The 22031-nt window shown below is 42.0% G+C and overlaps 1 protein-coding gene across 2 annotated transcripts in view; it reads left to right on the top strand.

The window, feature by feature from the left end:
- Positions 1-22031, top strand: part of NTMT2 (N-terminal Xaa-Pro-Lys N-methyltransferase 2) — a 74133-nt gene that overhangs the window by 25104 nt on the left and 26998 nt on the right. Inside the window, exons 2-3 of one of the 2 annotated variants that reach the window (XM_089663320.1) lie at positions 20489-20784; positions 20886-21061. In XM_089663320.1, coding sequence (XP_089519446.1) covers position 20784; positions 20886-21061 — 177 coding nt within the window. In that variant the 5' untranslated portion in view covers positions 20489-20783. The remainder of the gene's footprint in view (positions 1-20488; positions 20785-20885; positions 21062-22031) is intronic. The other variant, XM_089663319.1, reaches the window with a different exon arrangement.

The following is a 22031-nucleotide window of genomic DNA, read 5'->3' as shown; positions in this document are numbered from 1 at the left end:
GACAAGGCTCTGATAGAATGTGTTATAAGAGACAAATACATTTTGTCTAAGGTCTTATGACACTGAATGATAACCTGCTTGACCCAGCAAGCAATAGTCTTTTTGGAAGGCTGACTTCCTACTTTACTAACCGAGTATAGGACAAAAATGGCATCTGTCTTTCTAATGCTTTTTTTGTTAGTACTAAATACATTAATATGGAAAACACAATTTTTCCCTGTAATCTAAAACACATACATCAGGAATATTCACCTACAGTGAATATTTGGTAAATATCACATTCAATGCTTGTCAAGTGTTCATTTGCGCTAATAAGTGACTGTTGGCTATCACTCCTGGAGAGCTACCTAGGGGAAATTATTCCCTCTTTTTTTCAAATTTCAATTGAAAACAACTACCACAATACAAGATTGAATGCCCCATACCTTTCTTCTATGTTCAGCAGTAAAATTCTGAAAGAGGTTTTAACTCTTCCACACTGTACAAAATTAAAGAAAAAAAAGGATTAAGATGGAGGTTGGGTTTTAATGTCTTCTGGTTCAATTAAAGTAGAACTATAGGCAAAACTTGTTTTTTTAAATTTTGGTTAGGGTAGGGTTAGGGTTTTTTCCATCTCTGTCCCATTAGGGAGATTTACCTTCATTTCCTTTCCCATAGCCAAAACAGGATGTGAGATGATATCCCTTCAATTTTAGGAAATCCATTGGGGTCACCAGAACTAGTGTCCCCATTAAAAGATTTCCCTATTACTGGGAACAACCACCCCTTCATTTGGGATTATCTTTTACGTCCACCTATGATGATAACAGTAAACAGGACAAATAGAAAAGGTTTTTTAATCCCTCTCCACTTGATCAAAAACGAATACAAAAAGTTTTGCTTTTAGGTATGCTTTATTTGTATACCTAGTTTGTTATAGTAGAACATTATGCTCACGACACCTAAGAATAAAATATAGTCATTAATTTCACATGAAGATAAGGAAATGGCATTTACAGGTCACTTTTGCCAAGATAAACCCAGAAACTGTATTAAAGCGGAGCTCCATGCAAAAGGGGAAGGACTGCTCCCCTGCTCCCCATTAAGGATTGGCACCTTTGGGGAGCAGGTACCCGAATTTGACAGGTACCCGCTCCCACTTCCGGTCTGACCGCCTAGGCGACAGGAAGCGGAAGGTGTCCTCCCTCCCACCCTGTAGTCTTTTGGGACACGTGACAGGTCCCAGAAGAATACAGGACTATTCACGAAGCGCAGCGCTACTTGCGCATGCGCAGTGGGTACCTGGCTGTGAAGCTGCAAGCTATCACAGTCGTGTGCCCACACTGAAGATGACGGCCTCCTGGAATACAGGACGGCCGGTGAAACAAGCTGCGGGGGACACACCACGGGACCGAGGGACAGGTACAGTATTTAGTATTAAAAAGTATTTAGTCAGCCACCAATTGTGCAAGTTCTCCCACTTAAAAAGATGAGAGAGGCCTGTAATTGGCATCATAGGTAGACCTCAACTATGAGAGACAAAATGAGAAAAAAAATCCAGACAATCACATTGGCTGATTTGGAAAGAATATTTTTGCAAATTATGGTGGAAAATAAGTATTTTGTCAAATACAAACAAGCAAGATTTCTGGCTCTCACAGACCTGTACCTTCTTCTTTAAGAGGCTCCTGTGTCCTGCACTCATTACCTGTATCAATGGCACCTGTTTGAACTTGTTATCAGTATAAAAGACACATGTCCACAACCTCAAACAGTCACACTCCAAACTCCACTATGGTGAAGACCAAAGAGCTGTCGAAGGACACCAGAAACAAAATTGTAGACCTGCACCAGGCTGGGAAGACTGAATCTGCAATAGGCAAGCAGCTTGGTGTGAACAAATCAACTGTGGGAGCAATAATTAGAAAATGGAAGACATACAAGACCACTGATAATCTCCCTCGATCTGGGGCTCCACGCAAGATCTTTCCCCGTGGGGTCAAAATGATCACAAGAACGGTGAGCAAAAATCCCAGGACCACACGGGGGGACCTAGTGAATGACCTGCAGAGAGCTGGGACCAATGTAACAAAGGCTACCATCAGTAACACACTACGCCGCCAGGGACTCAGATCCTGCAGTGCCAGACGTGTCCCCCTGCTTAAGCCAGTACATGTCTGGGCCCATCTGAAGTTTGCTAGAGAGCATTTGGATGATCCAGAAGAGGATTGGGAGAATGTCATATGGTCAGATGAAACCAAAATAGAACTGTTTGGTAGAAACACAACTCGTCGTGTTTGGAGGAGAGAGAATGCTGAGTTGCATCCAAAGAACACCATACCTACTGTGAAGCATGGGGGTGGCAACATCATGCTTTGGGGCTGTTTCTCCACAAAGGGACCAGGACGACTGATCCATGTACAGGACAGAATGAATGGGGCCATGTATCGTGAGATTTTGAGTGCAAACCTCCTTCCATCAGCAAGGGCATTGAAGATGAAATGTGGCTGGGTCTTCCAACATGACAATGATCCCAAACATACCGCCCGGGCAACGAAGGAGTGGCTTCGTAAGAAGCATTTCAAGGTCCTGGAGTGGCCTAGCCAGTCTCCAGATTTCAACTCCATAGAAAACCTTTGGAGGGAGTTGAAAGTCCGTGTTGCCCAGCGACAGCCCCAAAACATCACTGATCTAGAGGAGATCTGCATGGAGGAATGGGCCAACATACCAGCAACAGTGTGTGCCAACCTTGTGAAGACGTACAGGAAACGTTTGACCTCTTTCATTGCCAACAAAGGATATATAACAAAGTATTGAGATGAACTTTTTATATTGACCAAATACTTATTTTCCACCATAATTTGCAAATAAATTCTTTCCAAATCAGCCAATGTGATTGTCTGGATTTTTTTTCTCATTTTATCTCTCATAGTTGAGGTCTACCTTTGATGCCAATTACAGGCCTCTCTCATCTTTGTAAGTGGGGGAACTTGCACAATTGGTGGCTGACTAAATACTTTTTTGCCCCACTGTAAGTGGCTGTTTTTTAAAAGTCAGCAGCTACAGTTTTTGTAGCTGCTGACTTTTATTTTTTGTTAGGTTGAGTGGAACTCTGCTTTAAGTATGTAGCAGACATAACGAGATCATATTGAATTACATATTTAGCAGCACTCTCAATGCTGACTTCTCAGCAGGTGGTGACAAGATAGACTGTCAATATAAGCCTCCAGTTTTATAAAGAATGTTTGTAATTTTAATGCCAAGCATGTTTGGTTGCATATATTAATGGCATACCTTCCAAACTGGATTATTGCGTTCAGTGATGTTACTACATGTAGTATATTACCAAATTCAAATCACAGTGTATATCTGGGCCAAAACTTTTTTTTTGTTTCTATGTTGTGTAGGGAAGGTATTTTTTATTGCTTTGTCGTTGTCCCATTTACTTCCAACAGTTGCTGCTTAAAGAGATTTTCAGATCCATGTGTGAATAGGACTCTAGTTTGTAGAAACATATTTGGTGGTGGTGGTGGTGGTGGGGGGGGGGGGTTTGAAAGAATGCTGGAGAGTCTTTTGTTGACCCATTTTCTATTTTTTGCTTCTGAAAATATTTTTATTGTGTGTTTCCATGCTCTGTCAATGCAATGTTTGCTGGTTTTTGTTCAGGTATTAAACATACCCATACCCAGTGATTTGTATTATTGCAGTATGCAAAAGAGTAGATATATGGTCAAAGACTTTAAACTTTAGACTGATAGTTATGTAACTTAGGGAATGTCCACTATACTGTATATGCATGATATCTCCTATTTATTGGCATCCATGGAAGGTGTAAGGAGAGTTAGGGTCGAAATGTGCCATCCTGTACAGTATGAGAGAAACATACCAAGAGCATTTAATTAAACAGGTTGCCATGGCAGCACATTCCCCACCTGGTTTTAGTAGATACCCCTATATTAATAACATAAATCAATACATTGTAACAAGAATAAAGCTCATAATATGTAGAACACAACAGTCCTTACCCACATTTTCTTTTGCCTGCAGATGTAAGTACAGTCCTGATTGTAGTTTGCTTGAGCAATTGTCTCATAGTAATCCTTTTCATATTTTGTAATGATTCCTGTTTTGTGTCTTTCAACACCATAATACATTTGATTGACAAGTCAGTTTGCACCATACTGTATATCTTTGCTCCCTTCTGGGAATTCTTTCAATGTACATGTTTGGTTGTCAACCAAAAACATTTCTTCTTTCCATGCTTGCTGTATTTCCTTTGTTTGGAAATGTACTATACCTGCATATAATGCTATAAATATATAGTAGTGCAATATTTCCCAGTTTTATATGGTCCTGCCCTGTCACTCAGTTTAGTTCAGGTCATACGCAGATAATTATGCTGTTAAAATCAATTTAAGATACACTCATAGTCATAGCATTGCATTGTGAGAGTAACCCATTTCTATGTAAAAATGACAGTCTTGTGTTGTACCCCATATTGATTGACAATACCCTCGAAATACAGCCCCAACTTAAGACATTCCTTCATGGAGACTTTTTTAAATTTGATGGAGCAGTATAATCTAATAGATTTCTGGTGATGCCTACATCTACCTAGTTCCAATTTCACTTTCTACTTACAACTCATTCTTTTGTATAGATCACACACATGGCCTCACCCATGGTTACCTTGACTGCAATCCTACCAAACCTTTAGTCAGACCATAATTTCGTTACAATAGCCCTAGAGTCATGGATGGCTGGAAGACAATGTAAGGTGAATGTCTCTTCTTTTTCATAATGCCAGACAGAGGAACATTGCTGTAATGTTTCTTTCTCTAGATATTAAAAAATGTTTGACTGGGATAGCTTATTCCCAGTATAAAAAAAAGGAGGGCTTTGGCCCCAGTTTTCCCAGCAAGATCAAATACTTATACCTTTATTTTAACATATGTAAAATATAAGTGACACCACTTTACTACCTTTCCTATCCTGAGAGGCATTCTTCTGTTTGCTTTCACCATAGAGTCACTTGCACATTTGATCCATAGCAGAGTGGACATCACCATTTTGAAAGGTGCGGGTCCCCAACATAATCTATACTTTTTCTGCACAATGTCCTATGACTCTTCTGCGGCACTTCCCAATTTTGTCAATTAGCACATATTTTGAGGTCATATTTTTTTTTTATAATTTTCTTTTTTATTATACTTTTTGTCATAAAATAGACAGGAAATAACACGTACAATAACAAAATATAGTAGGAAACAACATTCCAAAAACAGAGAATGAGTTAGCATTGCTACCATGAAAGTAATACAAAGCCCCAAGAAATGTCCCAAGAAACCTCCAGAAGACCAGTCACAGTTCAAAAAGAATGAGCTAGTTGAGCTAGATATACATATCAATCACATAAAGGCAGCATCCTAGGTTTTGGGACCAGTAAGAATAATAACAGAGAAAACAATCTTATCAGAAAAAAAGAAAACTATCGAACCATAATGACCCATTGTGATAGAAGTTGGATGGGATCTGCATTATTAGAAATGTTATAGTTTCCTTAATTATAACACAAAAAAGAATAAAGGAGAGAAAAAGAAGATAAGGAAGGTTGAAGAAACAGAAGAAAACAAGGTTCACTAAGGTTTGCTAAAGCACCATAGCATGCCATTAAGGATATGGGCATGGTTCCAAAAGGTGCCAAGGATGCCAGATCTTATAGAGTTGTGAAATCTCATTATTCTGGCGAACAGTTAAACAGTTCCATATTGTAAACATTGTGGATTCATTTGTATAGATCAGTGGTTCTCAACCTTCCTAATGCCGCGACCCTTTAATACAGTTCCTTATCTTGTGGTGACCCCCAACCATAAAATTATTTTTGTTGCTACTTCATAACTGTAATTTTTCTACTATTATGAATCGTAATGTAAATATCTTACCTCCAATACTGCTGCTTTCAACACAGTAGCTGCTTTTAACAGAGTAGCTGCTTTCAACAGAGCAGCTGCTTTCTACACAGTAGCTGCTCTTTACACATGTGTGACTGGTCCACATAAGTACATTATGGCGCCAACCCTGTCACATACACCTGTATTTGTACAGGGTGTATGTGATGGGGTTGGCGTGATGATGTCATCATGCTGGGTACTCGTATGTGGGTGTATCTGCATGTGGGCGGACCCACCTGGAGATGGATAGAGGAGCGGTGTCTTGGTTCCTAAGACCATTGGAAATATGTGTTTTCCGATGGTCTTAGGCGACCCCTGTGAGAGGGTTGTTCAACCCCGAAAGGGTCGCGACCCACAGGTATGGCGCCAACCCTGTCACATACACCTGTATTTGTACAGGGTGTATGTGATGGGGTTGGCGTGATGATGTCATCATGCTGGGTACTCGTATGTGGGTGTATCTGCATGTGGGCGGACCCACCTGGAGATGGATAGAGGAGCGGTGTCTTGGTTCCTAAGACCATTGGAAATATGTGTTTTCCGATGGTCTTAGGCGACCCCTGTGAGAGGGTTGTTCAACCCCGAAAGGGTCGCGACCCACAGGTTGAGAACCGCTGGTATAGATCTTCAGGAGAAGGGGGCAATGTTTGACATCTAGGCATTATTTGGAAAACACAAGCTTATCCATAGGTCATGTGTGTGCATAAAGCTGTATCTGAAGATAAGAGAATGAAGTTCTAGACAGGCAAAGCATGTTTAGACTGTAGCTCAGGAATTGGAGTCAGGTTTTCAGGTTAACACAACACAATCATATACTTTAAATGTTTCCTGCAGCAGACCCAAACGATCCTACAAAATGTGTTTACATTAACATGTGGAGAAATGTTGTTTTACTTATTTGGGAATTTAACTCTAACCAGTTTTTAATGAAACACACTGCTAAGAAAATTACTTGGCCCTCCTTAAAGTGTTACTAAACCCAGGACCCTGCATTCACTATATCTGGTCTCCCACAGTACACAGAACATGGAAATGCAATTATTTCAGTAAATTTAAACTGCTAAATACCTTTTCTGATCAGCAGTTAGAGCAGTCTTGTGACTTCTATCAGTATCCAGCAGAGCACTGGTTAAAGCTTGTAGGAGTTTTCATTCTCTACTGACTGTCATATGAGGGTTGCAGGACCCCTGACCCTCTGTCTGAACAGCACTGTTTGGCCCTGTGCTGATCACATGCACTCTCCCAAGAAAAAAAAAACTCTCTAGCAATACACACCAAACTAAGTGCAGCTTGCCCCAATGCTCTATTCCATCTGGAAATGGACTGGAGACAAAAGAATAAGGGGAAGATCAGAGTAGACAGGATCAAACATCCTTTTTACACAATGCAGAGGATTAACCCCTTAGGTTCCACGGTGAGTATAACAAGCATGCTTTTCTGCACATACAGACTGATTTTACTGTTGTTAAGTACCAATGCAATTCATAAATGTTTGTAAGGATTATACAGTTTTCTTGGTACTGGCTTGGGAAGATTGCTGTTGTTAAAATGATCCTCCAATCAAAATTATTTTGTTATATCCAAATTCTATCCATTGTCTCTGAGCTTTGCTGTCACAAGAAATTCCATTTCATATTGAATATATGCTACCATAGGGTAGCTAAAGTCAGCGGTGTATTTTGGTTTTGTGCTGCCCTAGGCAAGACTAAAACTGGGCGCCCCTTTTCTAAATTTGTACTATTCCTTCCAGTTTAAGATCCACCCCTTCAGTACAGGACAGGAGGGGAGCAGATGGACAGGAGGGACAGTGAAACAGGAGGGAGCAGCAGGGCAGGTGGGGGTCAGTGGGACAGGAAGGGGGCAGCATTAAGGGAGGGAACAGGACAGGAGGGGGGCAGTGGGACAGGAGGGGGCAGGGGAACAGATGGGGGCAGCATGACAGGGGCAGCAGGGAAGGTGGGGGGCAGTGTGATGGGGGAAGCAGGACAAGAGGGGGGCAATAAGACAGGTGGGGGGCAGCAGGAAAGGAGGAGGGCAGCGTGACAGGTGGGGGCAGCATGACGGGGGGTCAAAATGACAGGTAGGGGCAGTGTGACAGGGGGCAGCAGGACAGGTGGGGGCAGTGTGACAGTAACGGGGAAGCACTAGTCCTCAAAGCTCTTACCTGTCCAGCAGCAGCTCCTCCACATGGTGTCAGGATCAGTCCAGGAGGTGTAGCTGAGGATCCACCTATCACTCTGCCTTCCTCTGCAACTGGTCCCCATACTTGTGTGCTAGCTCGGCTGTCCCCCCCACCCCGCCCGGATGGTAGGCCATGCTGCTGACACCCACAGTGTCCCTTCTGTCTGGGGGGTATTGCTGCACCCCTGTATAATGCTGCCCATATTTGCCCTCACGGCAAATATGCCCCTGACTAAAGTATACTGCTCTGTGCCAAGGCACAGGGAGAAATAAGTCTTACTAATTAAAAATATTACTATGTATCTAAAATTACTCAACTTGCCTCTTGGCGAACAATAACAGTGGACCCAATGTGAAGCATACTCCTTTGCTTTTTTATCCATTATTAATCTTTGCTCAAGGCTCCCTCCTAGTTGTTGAAAAAAAATAACAAACCTATAATATATATATTTTGTGAAATGGCAGATAAGAAATATTTCAGTAACCACATCTCACTTGCCCGTACTGTAGCACTTTGGCAACCCCATGTTTTCCCAAGGCTATTCAAATGCTTCTGCTTAGATAGATAAATTAATCCATTTTAAAGGATAAATTTACCTTTGGGAACATGTTACATGTTCCACCCATTTTTAGGGTGGAACATATAACATGTTCCCGATCCTGCAGCCGTTGCCCGATTCCCCACCCCCCCATGATAGAAGTATGGGGAGAAGTTCCCCATACTAGCCGTCACTTTTCAAGAACAGTGAAGCTGTGTGGGGCTCCGTCCACACTGCCACATTATTCACACTGCGCTGTGAATGAATGAACTACAAGTTCCGATAGCCTTAACGGCTGTCGGCTTATAGTCCTCAATGAACTACCAAGGCACTGTGAGTGCTGTGGTAGTTCATTGAGTCTTCCTGTCAGAAGTATTGGCTTGCCCATATGGGATGTACGAGCAAGCAGTTACACTGACAATCTGCAGGAGACTTGCATGGCATCAGCGATCTGCTGATTGCTAGTGCAATACTTTACAGGCTAACACAAAAAATAATAAATGCACATTTTTTATCTGCAAAAAAATGTGCATTTATTATTTTTTATGGAAACTTATCCTTGAAGTGTCTCCAATCTCCATTCGATTAAAAGCGTGATTAACACCAGAGAAGTGAAAACATTCACTTGTTGAAAGAATAATCTTAAATGAAAAATTTTAATATCATAAAATTAAGATTTAAAATTTTCCCTGATCCACAACAAACATATAACCCATATGACATCCTCAACTGGCACTGTAATACTAACCTTAAAGCTGGCCATACACTAGTAGATTTTCGTACAAATGTTTGTATGAAAACTCTTTGTACATTCAATGACTGGATGAATCTTGTTCAAAAGGACTTCAAAATTTAGTTTGCTTTTAACATCCGATTTTAGAGTGAATGTAATTTCATGAACGTAAGCCCAGGATATGCTTGTGAATCCAGTTGGAAAGTAAAGCCCATCATGTGTTTCAAATAGAAAACAGAACATAGATTTTCATTATCCAATGAAAGAGCAGTAGAAGCAAAATTCTGTTTGATATGCAAAGAAATGAACTCCCATAAATTATGCATTATGCAATCCACCACTAACTATCTTAAACTATTCAGAATATGAATCATTAACAACTTCTCTCTGAAAACAGTCTTTAGAACTGAACTCCATGGTTAAAAAAAATACTCTTGCAGTGAGCACCCCCTAATCCTCTTTGCACTGCAAGTGTTTAATGCTCGCTAAGGCTAGGGGTAGAGGAATAAGCCGTAATACTTAACCTATTCTTCCTGCAGGTTTCTGGTGCTCATCTCTTCTCTCCAATGCTCTGGATTGTGGGTTGGCCCTCACTGTCCTCCAATACAGTGCAGGGCTATTGGTCTTTGTATTGTTAAATGATGACATCAAATTGGGAGCATGAGCCACAGCACCATAGAGAAAAGGCTTATGGAAATTGGTTGCACAGTATGGAAGAAGTATTTAACCCTTACAATGTGGGGAGACCCCATTGTAAGAGTAATTTTCTAGTGCCCAGAGTCAGGCTTCCAAGCAAATGTCAATGCAAGTGAAAAAAAAATTTGGTTTATTTTATGCACTACATGCACATTTCTCATGTTTTATGCCTTTAAATACCCTGCAAGTACAGTGAAATACCTGTTGATCTGCTGGAAATACACTCATCTCTTAAATCCTGTTGTGGATTGACAACACAAAGCAGTTTTATGGACTGTGCTGTCATCCCAGCCCATTGTATTTTGCTAAACCACTCAACTATTCCCACTCTTAGATTTCCACAACATGAAGGCTAATCGTTCTATAGCCCATCACACGGACTAGGAGGTAACAGAGAAAGTATGAAGAGGACACAGGACAGATCTGAATTTCTGACAACAGATATTTTTTTAACTTATCAAACCGATATAACAAAATGCTTTCAGTGGTTTATTAAATAAACCAAAAGTGAGCAAATATGAGATTTTAATTGTTAGGATTTACTTATACTTTACATTTTTTATAGAAAACAGTTGGTCTGCTTTTTTCCAGTCCTTGTCACCCCAACCCAAATAGTTATAAAATAACTATCTGTAAACAAACCATTCACTCAAAAAAACCTTGGCCCTGGCCTCCGACACTTTCGGAAGACATGGGTGATATCGCCGTGCCTACCAGAAGAGCTGGGAGCTATGAATCATGTGAGAATGCACTTCAACCCATTACACAAATGCATTCTCACCAGATTTCAGGCTCCAACCTCTGCCAAGAGGCACAGTGATGTCACCCATGCCTCCCAGAAACGTCGAGGGCCTGGGCAAAGGTTATTTTTTTTGGTGAGGGCTCATAGTTTTTCTACAAAATGCTATTTTAAGCCATTTGTGTTGGGGGGCAGTGGCCTGGTAGAAAGTGGATCTTCCATTTGCTATGATTAGTTTTCTATCCATTTACAGATTGAACTACCTAGCTTTAAAGGTCTTACACATTAGTCATCTTTGAAGATCTGTGTTAAACATTTTTGCAAAGTACAACTATTCTATATTCACAGGTCCCCTTTGTCCAATTCTTTTGCTTGCTCCCTCAGAGAAAAAGTCAATTTGATTGACAGCGCATGTAAAGAATCACACCATGATATTTCTGTGTCAATTAGATTATTGTTTTCTCACAAAGATCACACAACTTTCAGACATTTTAATTGGTTTCAATTGGGGAATGTGTGAATCCTGAGTGAAAGTTTTGAGAATCTTGTGTGAAAGCATATAAAAATAGACACCATAGTGTTCTTTGTGCACGAAGACTTCAAGCTCTCCCATGTTACATGTTGAATTTCTTTCATTTGTGAACAGACCACCATTCAATTTTGCATTTAGATTGCCGATACTATCCTGGAGCTGTGTTTTAATATTGATATGTAACACAGTAAATTCCTCCAGTCTTCTCATAAATGTCTCCCCAGCACATCAGACCTACATAATTTCAGGTTATGTAGTGTAGAGGTACTTTAGCGTATATTTTGTTTATCAATAAACAAGTCAGCTCAGTGCTTAGGAAACTTAAATCCATACCTGCTATTCAGAAAGTGGCTGAATTTTAATCCATCTATGGGCGGCCTGGTTGTACTGAAGTCGATCTATTGATCAATTTCAGTACAACCAGCCTGCTGGGTTTTTTGTATGATCACTGACGTTGGCTATAGCAGTGATTGTTCTATTCTGATGGCTCACTGTTAGAATACAATAGCGCAGCAGGAGGGACTAACTATGTTGATGTGGAAATTGAGTGGATTTCTTTCCTTCAACCCATGGTTAAAGGAAAGAAAATTGCATAATATATGGCCAGCTTAAGACCCTAAATGTCCTTAAGTTCAACTTGCAGTCTAGTTGATTTTTCAGGATCGTTCCATGTATTATGCCAATAGTCCTGATATGAATTACGACAGCTGGGTCATACCCAGCCCCTTTCAGTAATCTGACTACCTACTGATTACTTTGCACCAGGTGACAGCACACCTTTCAGTTAAGGAAATCCTAGAAACATTAAATCCTATCATTCTTGATAGATTCTATTGCCACCCCTACTAGATGGACTGCTCTCCCAACTGATAGGGGGAACAGTAACATCCAGAACGTGTTTACTCAAAAATCAAAACACTTACTGTATGTTCTGTCAAGTATTATAATGCTACTGCACAGACAACTAGGTCACATAAGGCCTCATGCACCTCTGCTCCTAAACATGAGTTTTTTCCCAAAGCCCCTGAACTCAGCTCAATAAAAGCCTATGTGCCCATGCAGCAGCAGAAATTATGGGTAGTTAAACGTCCCTCTCCTGAATGCAGATGAATGCAGAAGAATCGCATTCAGGAGAGGAACGTTTTGGCCAAAAAATGCCAAACACGGCAAAAACTTGTGTAAACGTGCCTAAGCGCTAGTCGTGTTTGGCACTTTGGCATTTGTTCACTTAATTGGCAAGGCTAATAAAATGAATAAACGTTCAAGCACTAAATACATGTTTTTTTTGCAGTGTTTAGAGGTTTTCTTCTGCCACTAGAGTTAATGTCTAAAGGCAGTTCCATTGTACATGTCACTCCTGCCCCCTGCATTCTGTGCGTTACACACTCCTGAGACTTGCATTCTGTCACCTTCATTTCTGAACTCTGCCCTCTCTCTGTTACTCTCTTCTGAACCCTGAACACTGTGAGCTACGCACTCCTGAGCTCTGCCCTTTCTGCTTTACTCTCTTCTGAACCCTGAACACTTTGAGCTACGCACTCCTGAGCTCTGCACTCTCTCCTTTACACTCTTCTGAACACTGCGAGCTACACACTCCTGAGCTCTGCACTCTGTGTTACTCTCTTCTACACCCTGAACACTGTGAGCTACGCACTCCTGAGCACTGCACTCTCTCCTTTACACTCTTCTCAACTCTGAACACTGTGAGCTACACACTCCTGAGCTCTGCACTCTCTGTGTTACTCTCTTCTACACCCTGAACACTGTGAGCTACGTTCTCCTGAGCTCTGCACTCTGCTTTACTCTCTTCTGATCCCTGAACACTGTGTGCTATGTACTCCTGAGCTCTGACCTCTCTGTGTTACTCTCTTTTGAACCCTGAACACTGTGAGCTACGCACTCCTGAGCTCTGCAATCTTTGCTTTACTCTCTTCTGAACCCTGAACACTATGAGCTACATACTCCTGAGCTCTGTATTACTCTTTTCTGAACACTGTAAGCTACGCACTCCTGAGCTCTGCACTCTCTGCTTTACTCTCTTCTGAACCCTGAACACTGGGAGGTACATACTCCTGAGCTCTGCACTCTCTGCTTTACTCTCTTCTGAACTCTGAACACTGGGAGGTACATACTCCTGAGCTCTGCAATCTCTGCTTTACTCTCTTCTGAACCCTGAACACTGTGAGCTACATACTCCTGAGCTCTGCCCTCTCTGTATTACTCTTTTCTGAACCCTGAACACTGTAAGCTACGCACTCCTGAGCTCTGCACTCTCTGCTTTACTCTCTTCTGAACCCTGAACACTGGGAGGTACATACTCCTGAACTCTGCACTCTCTGCTTTTCTCTCTTCTGAACCCTGAACACTGTGAGCTACGCACTCCTGAGCTCTGCAATCTCTGCTTTACTCTCTTCTGAACCCTGAACATTGTGAGCTACATACTCCTGAGCTCTGCCCTCTCTTTATTACTCTTTTCTGAACCCTGAACACTGTAAGCTACGCACTCCTGAGCTCTGCACTCTCTGCTTTACTCTCTTCTGGACCCTGAACACTAGGAGGTACATACTCCTGAGCTCTGCACTCTCTGCTTTACTCTCTTCTGAACCCTAAACACTGTGAGCTACGCACTCCTGAGCTCTGCACTTTATGCTTTACTCTCTTCTGAACACTGTGAGCTACATACTCCTGAGCTCTGCACTCTCTGCTTTACTCTTCTGAATCTTGAACACTGTGAGCTACGTACTCCTGAGCTCTGCACTCTCTGTCTTACGCTCTTCTGAATCCTGCACTACAGATACTGTGTTTTACTCACTGAGTTACTCACTGCCTTACTCCTGAAGACTACATGCAAAAAAACACATGTAATGGAAGTTTCATTTTTTTTAAAAACGATTGTGCTGAGTTTTCTATGTGTCTTTTACACTCTTGCTTGTAGCACAGTAAATAATATGATAAGAGAATACAGGAAGCAAAACAAAATCCCTTTATAAGGTTTCACAAGTTAGCTTTTCAAGTATCTCTGTGGCATCCCTATAGAGATTACAAATGGACCCATTCCTTAAAGGATAAATGCACTTTTACACAAAATGGACTAATCTTTTATGCCTACTTCCCTCCTGGCCTAAAGTAGCCCTCCCCCTGCTACTATCATATGTATACTTCCCTGCATCCCACAGCCAGAGCCTGCCACAATGTTGTCATCTTCCTTCCTTTATAATAACTAACATCCAAATTTTCTGGAAAAGCTTTTGTGGTGCACCCTTTCTTTAAGGTCTAAGCAGTACTGATTAACACGGACAGTATCTTCCTTGTGTAAAGTTCATTGCACCGTCTGTGCTTGTATAAATTAAATGAAATTCCACTCAAAAAGCAAAGTAACACTGGGATGCTCCCTCCCCACAACCTGTAACTGAATTACAGTTACAGCATTACAGCAAGTAAAGATTTTTATCAGTACCTATTCTCACTTCTGCAAACCTCATCAGACTGATTGGATGTCATTGTTTACCCTACTCCCACCACTCCCGCAGCCTCCTGGGTCATGTCATATGTCTGCAGGAAGCCACAACTGGCTCCTATATCCGAGATGGTGCTGGGGACTTGCAGCAGTAAGATGAACACTGGCAGCAGGAAGACAGCAATGGACTCCAGACACTGGTAAGTTCCTTATTTTTAAAAGTCAGCAGCTACAGTATTTGCAGCAGCTGACTTTAAAGCGGTTATAAAGGCTCAAGGTTTCATGCATTTTATGCCTGAAAGTAAAAAACTTTCTGTGTGCAGTAGTGCCCCCAGCCCCGCAATACTTACCTGAGTCCCATCGTGATCCAACGATGTGTACGACAGCCCTGGCTGTCCTGGGTCTCTGCCTCTTCATTGGTTGAGACAGAAAGAGGGAGCCATTGGCTCCCACTGCTGTCAATCACAGCCAGTCATCCAATGAGGAGAGAGTGGGCAGGGCCAAGCCACGCCTCCATGTGTGAATGGACACGCGGAGCAGGGGATGCTCCCATAGCATGCTTCTTGCTATGGGAGCACCCGACAGAAAGATGGAGCCAGGAGAGCCTGCGAGGGACCAGAGAAGGGGAGGATCCATGCTTCTCTGTGAAAAACCATTACACAGAGCAGGTAAAAAAAAATGAACCTTTAGTATCACTTTTGTGTTAAACACAAAAACAAATGTTCCTCTTTAATTCCCAAAGACAACTATGGAGCCAGCTCTGAGCACCTTCAGCAGAAAAGGAAAAGTGCACTATATCACTAAGTCTGGACAGATAATACCAGATCACAAATTAAGTGTATATTCATTAAAAATTGGTATATTTATTAATAATATAAAAGCACTAGTATACAGTAAGTACCCAAATCTTTCCTTATGTTACTTTACTGTTATCCATGGAATAGCAAGACCATGAGATGGGAAGAACAAGCACCAAGAATGGAATGGAAATGTCAGATTAGATTATACTGCATCACACAGTACTGTATTTTGTACAGTGTAAGCTTGCTGACAAGAGAAGGCAAAGTGAGATGTTGGTAAACACTAACTCCACTCAGAATGCTGAAACACAAAAGTATATACACACGGCTTGGCCCCATGCTGCTAATATTTTAACACAGTACAACACAACGAAATGCTACTGCTCCTGTGTAGCTCATTGTTGTAATATTCATGGCAGGCATTGAAGGGTGGTTATAAGGCTTTTTTAAATGCTGAATAAATGCTGCTTAAACACATGGTATTAACAAGACCTAAAAGGAAAATAGTGATATCATCTCTGCACACCCAGCCTTCAAAGGACGGACAATGAAAAAGCCCCAACAGACTGATTGAGGTTATGTCTTCCTTACTCTCCCTTCTCCTATTATCAGCATATTGCTTGTCAGCATATTTGCATGCATTACACCTGATTAGATCCCAATCCTGCCCCTCTTTCTCTGAGTACTGCTGAATAGGGGATTGCAAGAGACTGTGGCTTAGTGGTTAGCACTTACTGTATACCTTGCAGCGATGGGGTCCTTGATTCGAATCGCAGCCACTATCTTCATGGAGTTTGTATGTTCTCCCTGTGTTTGCCTGGGTTTTCCCGCAGTTACTGTGCTTTCTTCCCACACTTCAAAGACACGCTAGTAGGTTATTTTGCCCTAGTATGTGTGCCTGCCCCAGTATGTCGCTTTTGGCTAAGATCAAGTGTAGTATCTGTTCTTATCAGTGTCCAGTGGGGGTGCTCCCGACCATTCTAGTTTACGGGGATGGTTGTTGTATAGTACCCTCACTGGTATGATGGGGTCCGGAAGGCTAGTACCGGAGGGACAGAAACCAGGGAGCGCCATGATTCGTTCTGGGGCCTTGGGAGTAATTCCTCTGGGAAGACTGGAAAGACCCAGTACCTCCTGATCTGAACATGCTACCTTGGTCTGGCCAGGGGCTGGGGAGGCAAAAAGTCCGCAAACTCAGTGCCCCCTGAGGAGACGCGCTCAGGGGTGTCACTAGTAACACTTGGGTGTGGGACCCCACGGTGTGAAGATGACACTCGGCCACTGTTTTTACACATCTTTTTGCACAGCGCCCTAAGGACCAGGCCTTTTGGCTAAGTCCAGGGCAATTTTTGCTACGGGCCTCAGGGCCTGGTCTGTGCACATTTCGGCACGGTACCATTTTTATTATTTTCTTACTTTTCTTATTTATTTATTTATTTATTTATTATCACTCCCACGTTTGTCACTTTTTCTTTGCCTTATGTGTGTGTTTTCACGGATGGAGGGTGTGGGTCCTCGGGCCTACCCTGAAGTCTAGGGGGAGGATGTGTGGCCATACGGTTCCTTCCTCCCCTGATCCCTAGAGGACTCTTCTTCGGGAGAGTCCCCTTGCCTAGTACTGAATGTCCGGCTTCGGCTTGGCATAGGGAACGGTGGTCCACCAGGCCTTTTGGCCAGGAGGACCAAGTGGGAACCTAGTCCCCGTCAGGAGCTTCGTGCCCCGGGGGATCAGGGACAGCGGTCCAAGCCCCTTTAGGGGTAGGACACAGCACACCCCTAAGTGCACGTTTTTCGTGTGGTGTTTTGCACTTGCACTTTTTTGCGGACACTTACGGGTTTTTTCGATATAGTTGCACGTTTGCGGACTTAAAAAAAAAGTATGTGTGCCTGCCCCAAGCCTGAGCAATTGGAGAGGGTTTGGGAAAGACCTGGTGATCTACTTTGCAACCAATTCACCAATATAATACTATGGCTCTAAAGCCTATCAAGCATTGTGCCCAGGAAAGTAGACCATAGAATCGCGGAGAATCCTATAAGACTGAATACAGAACTGTCATTTATGTCTACTTGGAGTTCAGATTTAAGTAATTTTTTCATGAATGTTATAGATTAGTTGTCTCCAAATTGTGGCCTAGGGGCTGGATTTAGCCTTTTGCGTGCCTTTATCCTGCCCTGGGGGAACTATTCCTCCCACTGACACCACTGATGGAGTACTGTGTCTTTCACTAACACCAACAATGGGGCACTATTCCTCCCACTGATACCAACAATGGGGCAGTATTCCTGCCACTGATACCAACAATGGGGCATTATTCCTGCCACTGATATCAACAATTGGGAACTATTCCTCCCACTGATACCAACAAAGGGGGCACTATTAATTCTGCTGATACCAACAATGAGGTGCTATTCCTCCCACTGATACCAATGATGAGGCACAATTACGTGAACGTGAACCCTTACCTTGTAAAACAACCAATGCAGTTTAAAATTGAAATGAAAGTCAAATGTTTGTGTATATAAATATATACTATATTATTTCCGAAAAAACATACAGCAAATCAATCTTGCGCCACTTGTTTAATACTGCCAAATTGCGCTTTACCTTACAATGGAAAGATCCACATCCCCCTCCTATCACACTTTCGCTTTTCAAAGTAGAAGAGGTGATTAAAATGGAATACTTTCAGCACAAAACAGACATGAGGCCTACTCAAAAACTTGGCTTCACTGGAATATGTCTTGGGAAGCTTGCCTTTATATGCACATGAACTTTAATGGCATTCCAGTCTTAGTCCATAGGGTTCAATATTGAGTTGGCCCACCCTTTGCAGCTATAACAGCTTCAACTCTTCTGTGAAGGCTGTCCACAAGGTTTAGGAGTGTGTCTATGGGAATATTTGACCAATCTTCCAGAAGTGCATTTGTGAGGTCAGGCACTGATGTCGGACGAGAAGGCCTGGCTCGCAGTCTCTGCTCTAATTCATCCCAAATTTGTTCTATTGGGTTGAGGACAGGACAGGTCGGGTTGTGCAGGCCAGTCAAGTTCCTCCACTCCAAACTTGCTCATCCATGTTTTTTGAACCTTGCTTTGTACACTGGCGTGCAGTCATGTTGGAACAGGAAGAGGCCATCCCCAAACTGTTCTCACCAAGTTGGGAGCATAAAATTGTCCAAAATGTCTTAGTATGCTGACACCTTAAGAGTTCCCTTCACTGGAACTAAGGGACCAAGCCCAACCCCTGAAAAACAATCCCACACCATATCCCCCCTCCACCAAACTTTACACTTGCCACAATGCAGTCAGTCAAGTACTGTTCTCTTGACAACTGCCAAACCCAGACATGTCCATCGGATTGCCAGACAGAGAAGCATGATTCGTCACTGCAGAGAACACGTCTTCACTGCTCCAGAGTCTAGTGGCAGCATGCTTTACACCACTGCATCCGATGCTTTGCATTGCACATGGTGATGTAAGGCTTGGATGCAGCTGCTCACCCATGGAAACCCATTCCATGAAGCTCTCTATGCACTGTTATTGTGCTAATCTGAAGGCCATACAAAGTTTAGAGGTCTTTAGCTATTGACTGCAGACAGTTGGTGACTTCTGCACACTGATTCAGCATGTGCTGACCCCGCTCTGTCATCTTACATGGCATACCACTTCATGGCAGTTGTTCCCAGTTGCTTTCACTTTGTTATAATACCACTAACAGTTGACCGTGGAATATTTAGTAGCAAGGAAATTTCACAGATGAATTTATTGCCTATCATGGTACCATGCTTGAATTCCCTGAGCTCCTGAGAGCAACCCATTCTTTCACAAATGTTTGCAGAAGCAGTCTGCATGCAAAGGTGCTTGATTTTATACACCTGTGGCCATAGAGGTGATTGGAACATTTGGATCTGATGATTTGGAGGGGTGTCTCAATACATTTGGCAATATAGTTTGTATGTATATTATAAATACTGTTTTTTTCTTTTTTTTTAGAAGTGATCACGCAACCTCTGTTATCATCTGTATAAGTGGCTTGGAGAGCTAGGGGTGAGGAAGCAGCAGTATACTGATCTTCCAAGTGCTGTTCAGTGGTGGTGGTGGTGGAGGTACAGATCACCGTAAGTCATGGCCACTGGAAGACAGACAGGTTGTTCTCCCAGCACAGTCAAACTGACCACGCTGGGGAGGATGTGCTCTCAGTCCTAGTGTGGTCAGTATGAAATAGCAGAGCAGGGGTCTGGCAGGATCACCAACTATTTCACACAAAGGAAGCAAAAGAGAACAGGATACTTTTTAATACAAGTGCATGGTACAACAGACACATATCAGGAATATGAAATATTGCGGTAACATATTCTTTAATGTATAGTTAGTGCACCAGATTTACTGAAGTGTGAAGTGCAATAAATTGAAGTGAAAAGAACCCATGTGCACATCGGTCATCCAATCATGTGAAGAGTCAGGGCCGGGACAAGGGGTTGGCAGAAGAAGCGACTGCCCTGGGCGTAACGATTTACTGTAGGAATAGGGTCACCTTACTTCTGTTACAAAGTTTGCAAGATTTTGACAAATGAATGACTTCTGGGTGTAGGATCCTCTATACTTGCACGTCAAAAACTGGGGGGGGGGGGGGTGCGTTACCAATCACGGTTTGGCATCTTTGCTGCCCTGGGTGCTGGATGACCTTGTCTCAGCACTGTGCAGAGTACTTCAAATTTTTAAATATCCCCATAAATTACTAGATGTTTATCGAAAACACAGATTCACTTTACTTGACCTCACTTCACACTTTAGGACATCAGGTCCAATGGACGTACTATATAGAGATTACTAAGGTCTGTGGTTTCTCATGTACTTTCTATATATTGTTGCTTTCAAAACAGGTTCTCCTAAATTCGACCTAAAGGCTGGTCTCCTTTGTTTGCTGCCATTGAACAGGGTCCATTGCAGTATGTACAACTGCTGCTTCCCATCCATGGCCAAATGAGAGTTCTGCATGAGGCATAGGCAGCCAATCTGTGCATTATACAGAAATCAATCCATACGGCAACAAGCCATATTCCAGTGGCCATAGCTTTAAAGGCAAGAATATGGGAGGTCAGACTACATTGTTATTGTGGCAACCAATATATGGCTTCAGGTGTTCTTTAAATTGAGGTGATCATATCTACAGCAGAAAGTAAGTATACAAACTAAGTCATCAATTCATACTTTGCAATTGTTTTCAGTATCAAGATTTTTATGGTGCTTTGTCCTAAAGTCATTATCCTGTTTTTACAGTGAAACTATTTGCTATGACAAGCGAAGTGATTGATGGGGAGAAGCAGTTTTATATTAGAGCACGAAATTTCTACAAGGATGTTCCTGCAACAGATGAAGGAATGATGGGGGATTTTTCTGACCTGTCCAATACCGACATAGAATCATCCAGAGAATTTCTGAGGAAATTTGTTGGGGTTAGTAGATAAATATTTTTTTAACCAAATAGCAGCACACTAACATGTGCTAAACATTGCTGTATTTTAATAAAAGCCTTTTGATTGTTCATGTATGATAGCATTTTTTTAACATTACCTGTCAAGTCCAGCAAATATGTATAATATTATACTTAGAAAAGAATATTTTTATTATAATAAATAAATAATATAGAACAAGTTAAATACCTATTATATTCTATTATATCCATATATCAGCTGCAAAGCTATAATACAATTTACTGTACTGTACTGAAAGCACCAATCTATCCATTCAATCTTTAAATTCCTTACATTTCTTCCTAAAACACCAGAAATTTGATTGGTATCAAAAATAGATCTATGGGCAATATCAAAGGACACATATGATGCAGTCTGTCAATACCATTAACTCAGATGTTTTCCGCTTTTCTGAGTTACCCATGTAAAACAGTTTTATCCTACAGTACAGGACCTACTCTGGATATTCATGGACCCTGGGTTAAAGGCTGTTACCTTCAGATGATTTGACACTGCCCCCCCTTGGGCGTATTCTTATAACCCTAATCCAATCCATGAGACCTCAGTTTTTTTGCTCATGTTCTGTAAGTGTGGGGCATCTTTTCCCTTATGGAGAAATTCCTAACTAGTTCTCATTTACTTTGAATTCTTTAATCAGATCTTCAATCAACTTTTCATTGCCTTCTAGTATGACAAAAGAAGCAGTGCATCAGAATTAGTACAACCTCTGTAATACCTTGGGAACCGGAACCATGGTTAATGGGAAGGTCTGAAATGTTTCTTTAGGCGCTGGATTCTGCTTGGACACTTCAGCACTCAGTGCAACATGTCGTTAGCTGCAGGGTTCATACAGGTCCAGGGCCATGGTTCATTTATATTCTTGCCAGACCCTGAAGACACTTCTGGGGGTATGCCCACCACCACAGGCAAAGCCTGGACTCATACAGGGATC

Source organism: Staurois parvus, unplaced genomic scaffold, assembly GCF_062004578.1.
Source record: "Staurois parvus isolate SC_StPar_1 unplaced genomic scaffold, SC_StPar_1.0 ptg001660l, whole genome shotgun sequence".
In the NCBI taxonomy this organism is placed as follows: Eukaryota; Metazoa; Chordata; class Amphibia; order Anura; family Ranidae; genus Staurois; species Staurois parvus.
This window is presented reverse-complemented; position numbering and strand designations above follow the sequence as displayed.